Below are 12,024 nucleotides of genomic sequence, written 5' to 3'. Positions count from 1 at the left end.
TGAGAACCAAGAGTGCTGATGTCCAAGGGCAGGAGAAGATGGGTGTCTCAGCTCTATTCAGACCCTCAAGGAAGGACTGGGTGATGCCACCCCTAATGGTGAGACCCATCTTCTTTCCTCATCTACTGACTCACATGCTAATGTCTTCCTGAAACACCCTCACAGGCACACCCATAAATGATGTTTTACCCACTGTCTGGGCCTCCCTTTGCCCTGTGAAGTTAATGCATAAAAATATTAGCATTAACAATTACCCAAAGACAAGCTGTGGCACTTTTCAACACCAAAGGACTGGAATACAGAAAATAAAATTAGTTCTTACAAATCAATACAAAAAAACCCCACAGGCCACTCAATAAAAATGGGCACAAGACATTAATGGGCATTTCACAAAAGAGGCTATCCAATTGACCAATAAAAGGATGAAAAAGTGATCAATCAACCAACCACATGTCATTAAAATAAAAATGAGGGGAGGAGACAAAACCCAGAAAAATCTAACAATAATCTGTGTTGATGAGACTGTGGAGCAACAGGAACTCTTAGTCATTGATAGTAGCAATGTAAATTGGTACAATCATTTTGGAAATCAGTTTGACATTCTATAATACAATTAAGCATACTTACAGCCCACAAGCAGCAATCCTACTACAAGGTATATACTCTAGAGAAACTCCAGCGCTTGAGCTTAGGGCCCTCCCAAGGTCTAGACAAGGACTCGGCCTCAGGTAGTTTATCTTGGGATGTAGTCCTAATGAACAGGGGCGGTGCCCCAGAGTGATTAGACTGGGGAGGAAGGAAAGCCGTTCGAAGGGGGTGTGATCGCGTTGTTAGCACCGTGAGCAACTGGGGCTCAATCCTGCGGGACACCCTCTGAGAAACTGTGGAAAGTGAATTGCCCACCTGTGACCTGGCAATGGGGACTATTTATCCTTTGGCTCCTGTCCCCATTGGTCGAAGATCCTTTTCTTGGGCTCTATGAGTGGAATAAATTATTACCTTTGCCATGGTGGTCATCTCTTGACCTGCCGGCCTCAACCTCTCTGAAAAAGAAAACCTACTCAAACATCTACTGACGATACTTGAATAAATGGTCATACAGCTACACAACGCGAACTATACATATCCACAAACAACAAAACAAGAACGATTCCCACAACAGAATTTTGACTGAACGTACAAAGACACAAAAAATACATCGAGTATGATTTCACTTATATCCAGTTCAAAATAGGTAAGATCGATCTGTAGCATGGAGGGATGCATATGTAGGCCGTGAAACTGTAAAGAAAAGCAGAGAAATGTGTATCACAAATGTCAAGATAGTATTTACCTCTAGGAGAGGAGGCAGGGGATTGCGATTTGGGGAGAGGAGCGGATGGAGAGCATCTGGGGAACTGGTAAAGGTCACGGTAGTATTTCCTCACTGAGTGATTTTAACAGATTTTCTTTTTAGTGATTCTGTAAATCGTACATATGTATTTTAAGCATTTTCTGCATATGTCCTCTCTCTTACTCGAAATATTTTTCCAATTGTTATCATGTAGCTTGATAAATGAACAGAGAGATGAAGAATGAGGATGCAGATGGGTCAAAATGTTCATTGTATTATCCACATGGTGCAAGTGGGTGCTCACTGACTGTAGCACCACAAAGAGGCTGGGAGGGAGATGCAGGGGGGACAGACAGGGACAGACACACAGGAGGGGACCAGGCTGCAGGGGGCCTATATACTGGATTGAGGAGCTCGGACTTTATCCTGCCAGCAACGAACAGTAAGAATTGGGCGTTTATTCTTCACATCTTGTGCTGGGGCTGGCAGAGGAAAACACCCACCTTCACCAGAGCCTAGAGGAAGACGTAGCCCCTCACCGCCAAGGGCAAGAGCCTTGGTGGAAGGAGTCAGCCGCCAGGCTTGCCGGGCTCCCTGGAAATCATGTGAAGAGCAAGCCAAGAGAAGCCAGAGGGCCGCTCTGCTCTGCGCTCCTCGCTCCTCGTAGACCGCTGGGAGAGATGTGACCGTCCTTCCTTTGCAGACACAGCCAGTAGGTGATAGAGCAGGATTTGGCTTTATTTGTAGTCATTTGAGAGAGCCCATGTTTTTAACGACTTGCCCTACTGCCTCTGCAAGACTGAGGCACACATCATTCTGGGGGCGAGGGAGAGAGGTCGGCAAGGATTACAGAGCCTCGGGAGGAGACGGATCACTGGGAGGAGCGTACCAGCACTCCCCTGAGGCTCTCCATAGAAAGAGGGCACCCTGGAAAAGGTGTTTGGGGTGGGATGGGAGGAGGCCAGCTTGGAGCGCACTGAGGAGATTAAGTAGATTTTTAAAGAGAAATGGCTTTGAAGAGAAGGGAAAAGGAGGAGGTAGATGGGGAGCCAGGGTAGACAACGGCTCCTCTGGTTAGTGCGCAATGGAACATTTGCCAAAATAGCTACAAGAAGTCGGTCCTAGTTCTTGTTACTTTGATCCATACCAAACTGGAAGCAGGACTGTTAGATTTTAGACAGAAAATCTAGAGCAGAATATGTGTCCTTATGGGCAGATAAGGGAATGCCATAAGTAGAGGTCCAAAAGTGAAAATGATTTAGAATTATGTCGATATCTATAAAAGTGTACTATTGGAAAGAGCTCAAATTTCCACTAATAGGAGAATGTTTCAAAACTGTGGTGCGTTCATACAGTTCTCTGCCTGGTCCGTCCCAGCTAGTTTGTATCTGGGTGTACACTCTCTTTTACTTTAGTTGATACGTAAACATTTGATTTTGCTTTCAGATGAACTGGCAGCAATGCATTCCTGTCCGACCAAAGTGTTAAGATGGTCATTGTCCTTACAGAGCAAGGGAATCAGCTTTGGCATCAGATTGACTCGGTGCTCATCTTCCCTCCACCGTTTACTCCTCTATAAAATGATAACAATCTCTGTCTTTGTATATTACAGAAATATAACGCCTGCTCCATGCCCCTCACTGTTCTCAGCCTTTGCAGATGGTAACTTACTTCATTCTCCCACCCATCGCCCCTGTGAGCTAGATACTGTGGTTTGCTTGTTTTTCTAATACAGAAACTGAGGCACAGACAGGTTCAGTGACTTGGCAGGGTCACAGAGCTGCTGACTAGAGGAGTGTGTTGATTCGGAATTTGAACGCCCACCACCGTCTGGCTGCAGAACCCGTGCCATCCAACAGGAAACAAGCCCATCCCCGGACCTGGCACGCAGTGAGGACTCTGCGCACGGCGGCTGCAGGACGTGCAGCGCGCGAGTGGAATCTGCTTTTCCCGGAGCCTGGACTTCTCAACGCGGGCGTGAGGCGGCGAGGGCTTCCCGGGGTGAGGACCCCGCCCGGGGATCCTGCGGCGGTCGGAAGCCGAGTCCAGTTCCGCGCGCCCGCCGCAGGGGGGCGCTGCCGCTCTCGCCGGCCGCCCGCGCGCTCTAGGCGGTCCCCGCGGCAGGGCGCGCCGCTGCAAGATGTCCGTGCGCCGCGGCCAGCGGCCCGCGCGGCCCGCCGCCCGCCTCTGCTGGCTGCTGTGCTGCAGCGCCCTGCTGTCCCCGGCCGCGGGCTACGTGATAGTGAGCTCGGTGTCCTGGGCCGTCACCAACGAGGTGGACGAGGAGCTGGACAGCGCTTCCACCGAGGAGGCGCTGCCCGCGCTGCTGGAGGACTCGGGCAGCATCTGGCAGCGCAGCTTCCCGGCCTCGGCGCACAAGGAGGACGCGCACCTGCCGCCCCCGCCCGGCGCCGCCCGCGCCAGGCCGCCCCCCGCGCCGCCTGGGATGTTCTCCTACCGGCGCGAGAGCGGTCCGAGGCTGCGCCCCGGCACCGCCCGCTTCCTGGCCCACGCCAACGCCTGGGGCTGTCTGGCCACCGTGTCCGCCCACGAGAAGGTAAGCAGCCCCACGGGGAGCCGGCTGCAGGTGCGTGCCTCGCGGTGACCTGGGGACGGGGAAATGCTAGTGACCGCTCCCCGTGCTCGGACCCAGGTCTCACAGACGTGCCCAGCGGGCTGGGTTGCACTGTGGACAGCGCGTGAATAATGGAACCAGACTGTGCTTTGCTTAACCTGGCAAAGGGGGAGGTGGGTGCTGACAGCCAGGCATCCTGCCAGGTCGCTGGGGACTGAAGTGCAGTCTTGAGGTGGTCAAAGAGGCTTACACATAACCAGCGCCCGACTGGAGACCTGGACAAAAGAAGCCAGACCCGCCGTGGGCATTAGAGTAGGCGCACGCAGCCTCCCGGCCCACGGCACCCAACAGACCCGAACTTCCCGGGCACCTACTGACGCTGGGCACTGGGAGGAAGACACCACGGGGGTTTTGGTGGAAATTGACATTTTGAAATATGGAACTCAAAAATTTTTCTCGAAAGGAGGCTTAGGGTGCAAAGTGTACACATACTGGAATGAGCAGTTTTCAGCTGCAGTTTTATCATTCATTTCGCAAATGTTTCACTCACTTGTTAGCCAGGAGTCCACCTTAAGCCAACATGACATGGAGAAATATGAGGATGTGACATCCATAAGTACACACCTTCCAGAAAGCTTTCAGGGCTGGTAAGATCCATATAAAGGTTTTATTACAGGGAGGTAGTTTGAACTCCTATTTAATTTATGCAAAAAACAAATTTTTTGGAATGTATAGGTCATTGGCCAGCAGGCAGGCTCTGACCCAGGTGTGGGTCTCACCCATTTGGAAATGGCCAAGTCACTGGATTGTCCACTTTGCTTTCCTCCTCTATGAAATTAAGTGGTTGACTATGTAGTTTTGAAGTTCCTGTTTTATTAAAAAATAAATAAGTTTACTTTGATTATGGCAGTGATCTTAACCACAGTCACAGCATCCAAGTGGTTTCTCTCAGTTATACATTATGCTCTGAAGACACGCCTTAGGAAGATATGAAGCTTAAATATGAAGCTGATCTTCGTTTAAAACAAATTTTTTCAGGGTGCGTGTCTGGCTCAGTCAGAAGAGCATGCGGCTCTCAATCTGGGGGTTGTGAGTCTGAGCCCCGCATTGGGTGTAGAGATTACTTAAAGAAATCAGTAAACTTTAAAGAAAGAAGGATCTAGATAGAGTGAATGTTTAAAAAAATACAGATTGTTTCAAGCAATTAAAAGTCTAGTGCTGATGTACTGAAGATACTTTGACTTTCAACCTCTCTTTTCTTAGCTTTGTTAGGAATTCCCCTTTCCATTATGGACATTTAATCCAAATTCAGTACATTCAGAGAACATTTCCCATGCACACATCATGTGTGCAAAGCATGCCTCTAGGCAGTTACGACAAGCTGAAAAACAGAATCTGTGAGTGAACGCATATTACCATTTTGGAAGACTCCTAAGCATTGCGTCTTCTTCAGAGACGAAAGTCATCCCTATTCCAAGTCTACACACTGTTGCCCTGTATCACTTTAAAGACAAAGACAACCCCTGGGCTCTGAGCTCAGTGACAATAAGGAGCACTCTGTAAAGGGTAAATAAAGCTCATGAAGATTGGGATGTGGGACCCAGCAGGGGTTGGGAAAACCCGAGAAATATTTGTGTATATGTCTGAGAACTTTACCTCCTCCACCAGACGATCGTGAACAAAAACAAGTGTAGCATGTTTTTGTGACTGCCAGGGTGAGCTGCTGAATTAGATAATGAAATATTGATTACAAGAAAAATGTAACTAATACGTAAGAAAATGGTGTGGCTCTAAAAGAAACAGCAGTAGAAAGTTCCCGGAGTCCAAAGATCACGGAAGATATTAAAGTTAAGACCTAAGTTCTATCCCCGAAGTTTTTAAAACCTTGGGACAGTGGGGCTCCCAGGGGCAGCTTGTGGGAAAGGTTCTAGCACCCCTCCATACATTTCATTGCCCTTCCCACGAATAACTCTAAATTGCACAAAGTGAGCATTTTTCTGTGTACATGCAGCAGTTTCAAGAACAATCCCCTAGGGGCGCCTGGGTGGCTCAGTCGTTAAGCGTCTGCCTTCGGCCCAGAGGGTGATCCCAGGGTCCTGGGATCGAGCCCCGCATCAGGCTCCCTGTTCCCCTGGGAAGCCTGTTTCTTCCTCTCCCACTCCCCCTGCTTGTGTTCCCTCTCTCGTTGGTTGTCTCTCTCTCTCTGTCAAATAAATAAATAAAATCTTTAAAAAAAAAGTGAACATTTGGGAAAAAAAAAAAAAATAATCCCCTAGCTGTTGTTCCAAACAGAATGCCCCTGCTCAGCTCCTCTGTAGAAATTCTGGAGCCATCACTGGATGAACTGGGTCCACTGGGAACCACTGTGCCTTCGTTACTACCTGTCAAAACCATAGTGATGCCATGCCATCCTCGTTGCTATATTTCCCGGCCAGAGACACAAGCGAAGCTCCCAGCTCAGATCAACCCAAAACCCTGCACTGAAAAAGCCTTTTTTGTTGTTTGTTAGATCCCAGGACTGCCGTTTGGGAACTGCCTGCCCATCAGCGACGGCCCCTTGAACAACAGCACTGGGATTCCTTTCTTCTATATGACCCCCAAAGACCCTGCAGTGGCCGATCTGATGAAGAACCCCATGGCCTCCCTCCTGCTGCCAGAATCGGAAGGAGAGTTCTGCAGGTAGACAAAGGGGTTGGCCTTGCCCCCACAGGTCCTCTGCATATAACAGGGAAACTAGGGGGTGGGACCTCCCTGGGTCACGTGACGTTAGCAGGGCCCTGAGATGCAAAGTGATGGGTTCACCAACTTCAAGTGGGAAGAGTGGCTTTCCACTCCTTGGAGTCCGCCACTCACCAAGCGGTGTGATTGGGGACCCGTGACTTCAACTTCGGGAGCCTCGGCTTCCTTCTCTGTGAAATGGGAATAAGAATTCCTACCTCAGAGGGTTACTGGGAGAGTTGAGGGTCTCGCACAATACCTGGTGGACAAATGGCAGCTCCTGTGATGATGGAAAAGGGGTAGGAAGAGGAGGTTGGTGAAGGAAGGTCCCGCGGTTGGTCTGTGAGGCACACGTAGCATGGAATCCATTCACCGCCCCCCAGCGGGCTCCCTAGTTCACTCTCTGTTTCTTGTTTTTCAAATTAATTCCAAACCCGCCATCCCCCACACCCCCAGAGATGTGTGCACAAAGACCCTGAAGTCTTTAACACACTTTTTTGAAAAGCCTAAAAGAAAAGCCACTTCAGCGCAGATGAAACGCTAATCCAGCACCTTTTGTGGAGCTTGAGGTCGCATTCTGCCAGGGAGAGGGCTGCACCAAGCTTGTGTGAGGCCGATCATGCAGGAACTCCCCGAGGAGCAGCGAAGGGGCAGGTGGCCTCAGGCGAGTCCCTTAAGCCCCAGGACTCTGTCGCTTCATTGTAAAACGTAGTGACGCTTTAGGAACTAGGCTAGGATTCATCCCAATTCCAAAACTCTGTTATTCTTTACGCAAAACATAAAAAACATAGTAAGCAAACAAAAGGATTAGCCCTTTGGGGGATGGGGGGTGGTAATAATCAAAGCAACAACATGCTGTAAAATGCCACCCAGATAAAAAGACCCCGTCGCTTCCCCTTGGGACGCCGACAAGGGCTGGAGGCAGTTGAGCTGACCCAGTTCCCTAGAGGGTCTGGCAAGAAGCCAGGGAAAGGGATGTTTCCTCTTCCATGGAATATTCTCTCTGTTCTTGGCCTGCCGAGTTCACTGGCACCAGAGGTCTATTCCCAGGATACCTGGCTAAACGTCGGAGGAGTTCCTAAGTCAGGCATCCTAAAAGTCATCACGAGGCCGGAGCGTGGCGATGCCACAGCTGCTCTTGGACACAGACGACAGAACCCGGAGCCGGGTGTGCGCAGCCGCAGCAGCGCTCCGGGTGTGGGAGGACTTGTCGACTGGAAGGTCCCAGGGGACGCCAGCAGGAGCTGAAAGCTGGCAGCCATGAGAAATCGGCTTCGACAGGGCCTCGCTGGGGGGATCCAGGTCCCTAAGAACCGGGCCTGCCTGCGTGCAGGGCCTGGAACCATGCGTGCTGACCGTCTTCAGTGTGCAGACCACTTACAGAAAGTGCACACGTCAGGGCAGCATGCCAGGGGAGCTGGCTGAGGCAGCTGGGGACCCGAGGCCGCCCCCCCCCAGGCCCTAGGGCCTTGGTGTCTCAGCACACTGGTACGTCTGGCCTGGAAGAGGAGGTGTGGGCTGCCACCCTTGGTACCCCTATGTCTAGATCCTCGCGAAACCACTTCTCAGAACTGCTCCCCCCTTGCCCTGCTTAAGCTTCCAAAGCATTGAAATAGAGCTGAAAGAAATACACACAAAAATCCAGTTTAGCCACAGGAAGCGGGGAAGCTCAGGTGACCAGGCGATGGGGCTTGGTGTCACCCCAAGGGTCACTACTTGCAATCAACGGCCTGTGCCCAGGTGTGTTTCCTCTGTGTGAGCTTCATAGTCCAAATTCAGCATTACATTTTGGGTTTTGCCTCCAGAATCTTGGGGGTGTTGAGCATAGAGACTTCACAAGAAAGACAGGCCAGCACTGGAGTCCTGAGTAATCAAGCTAGTGGGAGCTCCTTGGGCCACAGGAGCATAGCAAGGCATCAGGTGGAAGCATCCGTGGCGAAGAACTGCCCCCACGCGCCAGAAATTCAAGGTTACAACCTGGCAAGGCAGTAACAGGCTGGCCCTCCTACCTGATCCCAGGGCCTAGACGGATGGCCCGTGGGACCAGGCCTCTTTGTCAAGCATGGCAAAGCATTTCCCACAGAGCAGCGGGATAAAAAAAAACAAAACTCCCATTTCTCATGATGATGACGATAACTCAAAGCCACCTGATCCTTCCACCTTCAGAAGGCAGCTCATACTCAGAAAAATGAGCGTTGCCATCATTCGTTAAAGCTGGTGTCCGTGGGGATTGAAAAGGTGCTATAGCATTTTTGCCAGCACATTCGGTGCGTGCTGTGTGCTCATGGGCCCCTGCCGCTCTCCACCCCTGCGGCGGGGCAGGGGCCACCCCACTGCATCCTAGTGGCCAGACAAAGCCTGAACCTGTTCTTTCCTGTTCTTTCCACGTGATGCGTCAGGGCACTGAGGGCCCCGAGGGCCATGCAGGGGCTGAGGAGCCGCAGCACCCGAACCACAAACCAAGGCCAGACAGGAAGGAAGCAATGTGGCCGCCGATGCGCCAAGAGAAGGAAAAGCAGTGCCCTCCCAGCCATTTCCTGAAAGGCCCACAGGGCATCTCAGCTGCAGCCTGCCTCTGCGTGCATCGGGGTTAGCCCTGGTGTCCACAGAGGGGGCGCTGGGACCGGCTGGCGAGCCCCACCTCCACGGACAGGCCTCAGCCCCCGACGCAGGGCCGAGCACAGTGCCCGCCAAGGGTGAGCCCAGTGCATCTGATTCTGCTGTGAGGGCAGGCTGATCGGCCCTCTGCTTATGGAGCTCCGCACACAGACAGCTGTGTGTGTGTGTGTGTGCACGCACGTGTGTACTGTCACACGCATATCCGACTATTACCCGTTTCGAGGGCATATACCTCAGTCACCCCCACTGGATCCCCCCAGTCCACTCTGTCACCTTGAATTCATCCTCAATCCAGCAGCTGAAGGGACCTTTCAGAACCCACATCAGATCCTGGAAGTCCCCTGCTTAAATGCTTCCATTGGGAAGAATAACAAAATCCTTAGTAATGGCCTGAGAGGCCCTGCGCAGTCGGGAGCCTGCCTCCCTCTCAAAATAGATAAGAGAGCCTGAGTCTTTGCTAATTGACTCAATATTTGATTGATCCAGTTTTATTCATTTGAGAGGTTTAACCTAAAAGCTTGCTGCCATCAAAGCTGATATAGGTGTTTGGCATGTAGCTAAGAAATGCGCTTTTTGCCTGAGATATACTTGACATATAACATTCTATAAGTTTGAGGTGTACAGCGTGTTGATTTCATACATTTACATATTACAGTGTGATTACCACCGTAGTGTTGGCTAACAGCTCCATCGCGTCCCATAATTACCCCTTATTTTTTGTGGGGAGAATTTAAGATCTGGTCTGCTAGCGACTTCGAAGTATGTAAATGGTATCTTGCCTGTGATCACTGTGTTGTGTCTTAACTGTCCAAAACGTATCCATCGTCCAACTGCACGTCTGTCTCCTTGGACCGACATCTCCCCGATTTCCCCCAATCCTCAGGCCCTGGTAACCGCCATCCTACTCTCTGTTTTCGGTGAGTTCGGCTTTTTTTGGATTCCACATGTACGTGAGATCATACCATATTTGTCTTTCTCTGTTCAACTTTTCTCGCTCAACGTAATGTCCCCAGGGGCCATCCATGTTGTCCCAGATGGCAGGGTTCCCTTTTGCTCTTGGCTGAGGAATATTCCATGATACATATAAGAAGGGCTTTTCATTCAGTAACGCCATATGTATGTAGACACAGATCATGCCTCCCAAACATGATACTTGGGTCTCTCAGCTGGCCTGTAGATTCATGATAAAGTTGGATCTAAACTGCTATGGGAGAAGAGTATCGCGTATCCAAAACTCTCAGGAAGTTTAATGATGAAGAAAATACACAGCAGATGTTCTTTCCTTAACTGAAGCTGGGCGAGGCCAACATCTTGAGAATAAGCAAAGGAACGAATATTTCTCCGTATTTTACAGGTTTACGGGGACCTTAAAGAGTTTTTCAGTGAATCTGTAAAATTCATCCTGGGTTATTCCATGCCATCTGGTTATGGGATTTCCCCCCAAACTTTTTACCACTCCGATCCTCTGGTCCCTGAACGTACCCTAAAATTTCACAGGGACGTTAGCAGATTTAATTGCACGCAGTTGTCTTGACTCCCAGCCCAGGGCATATCGAATTGGGTGCTATTACTCTGCCTTCTTCCTGGAGATCATTTGGAAAGGGAATCTAACTGGATAATTAGCAGAAAGCGACTTTCAGTACCGAAAAAGGACAGGATTGGTGGTTTCTAAGGGACAAAGCTCAGGTTTCCCAGCTCAGGTTAACATGACAAACTGAGAATGAGATGCCAGTGCTCACCAGCACTGAGCAATCCCTGCTCTCTCATGTTCCTCTCCCCTCAAACACATAAGCATGTAGAGAAGCTCCTATGCCCAAGGGAATTTATGCTCAGACAAGAGACCCCGTTGCATGAACATCCAGTAAATACTGATTGACCGTGAGCATTTCTCTTCTGCTGAAACATCTTTCCTTAGGGAGCATGCAGGCTTGAACACCGTGGGGTTTAGGTTTTGCCTCCAGGCCGGGGAGGGCTCTTCTGTTGAGTGACATTCTGCTCATTGGCATTAGTTGAACTTTCATTTTGAAGATCTGGAAATAAATAGAAGCAAAAGGGGCTTATCTGGTGCTTTTCTTGCAATGAAAAAAATTTGATTGATAGTTGGGACACATGCTAGGTTTCTATTCAATTATCAAGAAAGGAGGATCTGAGGGATGCTGGGGTGGCTCAGTCTGGGATCATGACCTTCGGCTCAGGTCATGATCCCAGAGTCCTGCGACTGAGCCCCACGTCGGGCTCCCTGCTCAGTGGGGAGTCTGCTTCTCCCTCTTCCTCTGCCCCTCCACCTGCTTGTGCTGTCTCTGTCTCTCTCTCTCAAATAAATAAATAAAATCTTAAAAAAAAGAAGAAAGAAAAGAAAAGAAAAGAAAAGAAAAAGGAAAAGAAAAGAAAAGAAGGATCTGAAAACACTTGTTTCCTTTTCCCCAAAGGCTTTTCATGAAGTGTTGCCATGGCCCATTCATTTCCCTCCGTCTGAGGGCATCCCTGCCCAAACAATGAGCCTTGTCAAAGCTCTTAGATGGACCAGGGCTCAGCGTGGTTTGGCGGGAGGAGAGCTAAGATTCCGGCTTGTAAAGGAAACTAATTTCTGAGAGGGAGCTGCCAGACTGAACGGACTGAAGCCAGCGGGCGTGTGAAATGCAGAACGGGAGCCCTTCAGAGACGATGGTCCTTCCGAATGATTTGCTTGGAGCATGCACGCGGCAGAGGCGATTCAACACTGAAGAATCGCACATCAAAAACGCTCACACTAGAGGGTCTGGGACAATGTGCTTGGACA

At 50.1% G+C, this 12,024-nt stretch overlaps 1 protein-coding gene across 1 annotated transcript in view; it reads left to right on the top strand.

Annotated features, from left to right (window-relative positions):
• The first annotated feature begins 3,473 nt into the window (after positions 1-3,473).
• The window catches only part of CREG2 (cellular repressor of E1A stimulated genes 2), a 31,287-nt gene continuing 22,736 nt past the window's right edge, over positions 3,474-12,024 (top strand). The window contains exons 1-2 of the mRNA XM_008699747.2: positions 3,474-3,890; positions 6,418-6,587. Of these exons, the coding sequence (XP_008697969.2) occupies positions 3,474-3,890; positions 6,418-6,587 (587 nt within the window). The remainder of the gene's footprint in view (positions 3,891-6,417; positions 6,588-12,024) is intronic.

Source organism: Ursus maritimus, unplaced genomic scaffold (genome assembly GCF_017311325.1).
Source record: "Ursus maritimus isolate PB19 unplaced genomic scaffold, ASM1731132v1 scaffold_6, whole genome shotgun sequence".
NCBI lineage: Eukaryota > Metazoa > Chordata > Mammalia > Carnivora > Ursidae > Ursus > Ursus maritimus.
This window is presented reverse-complemented; position numbering and strand designations above follow the sequence as displayed.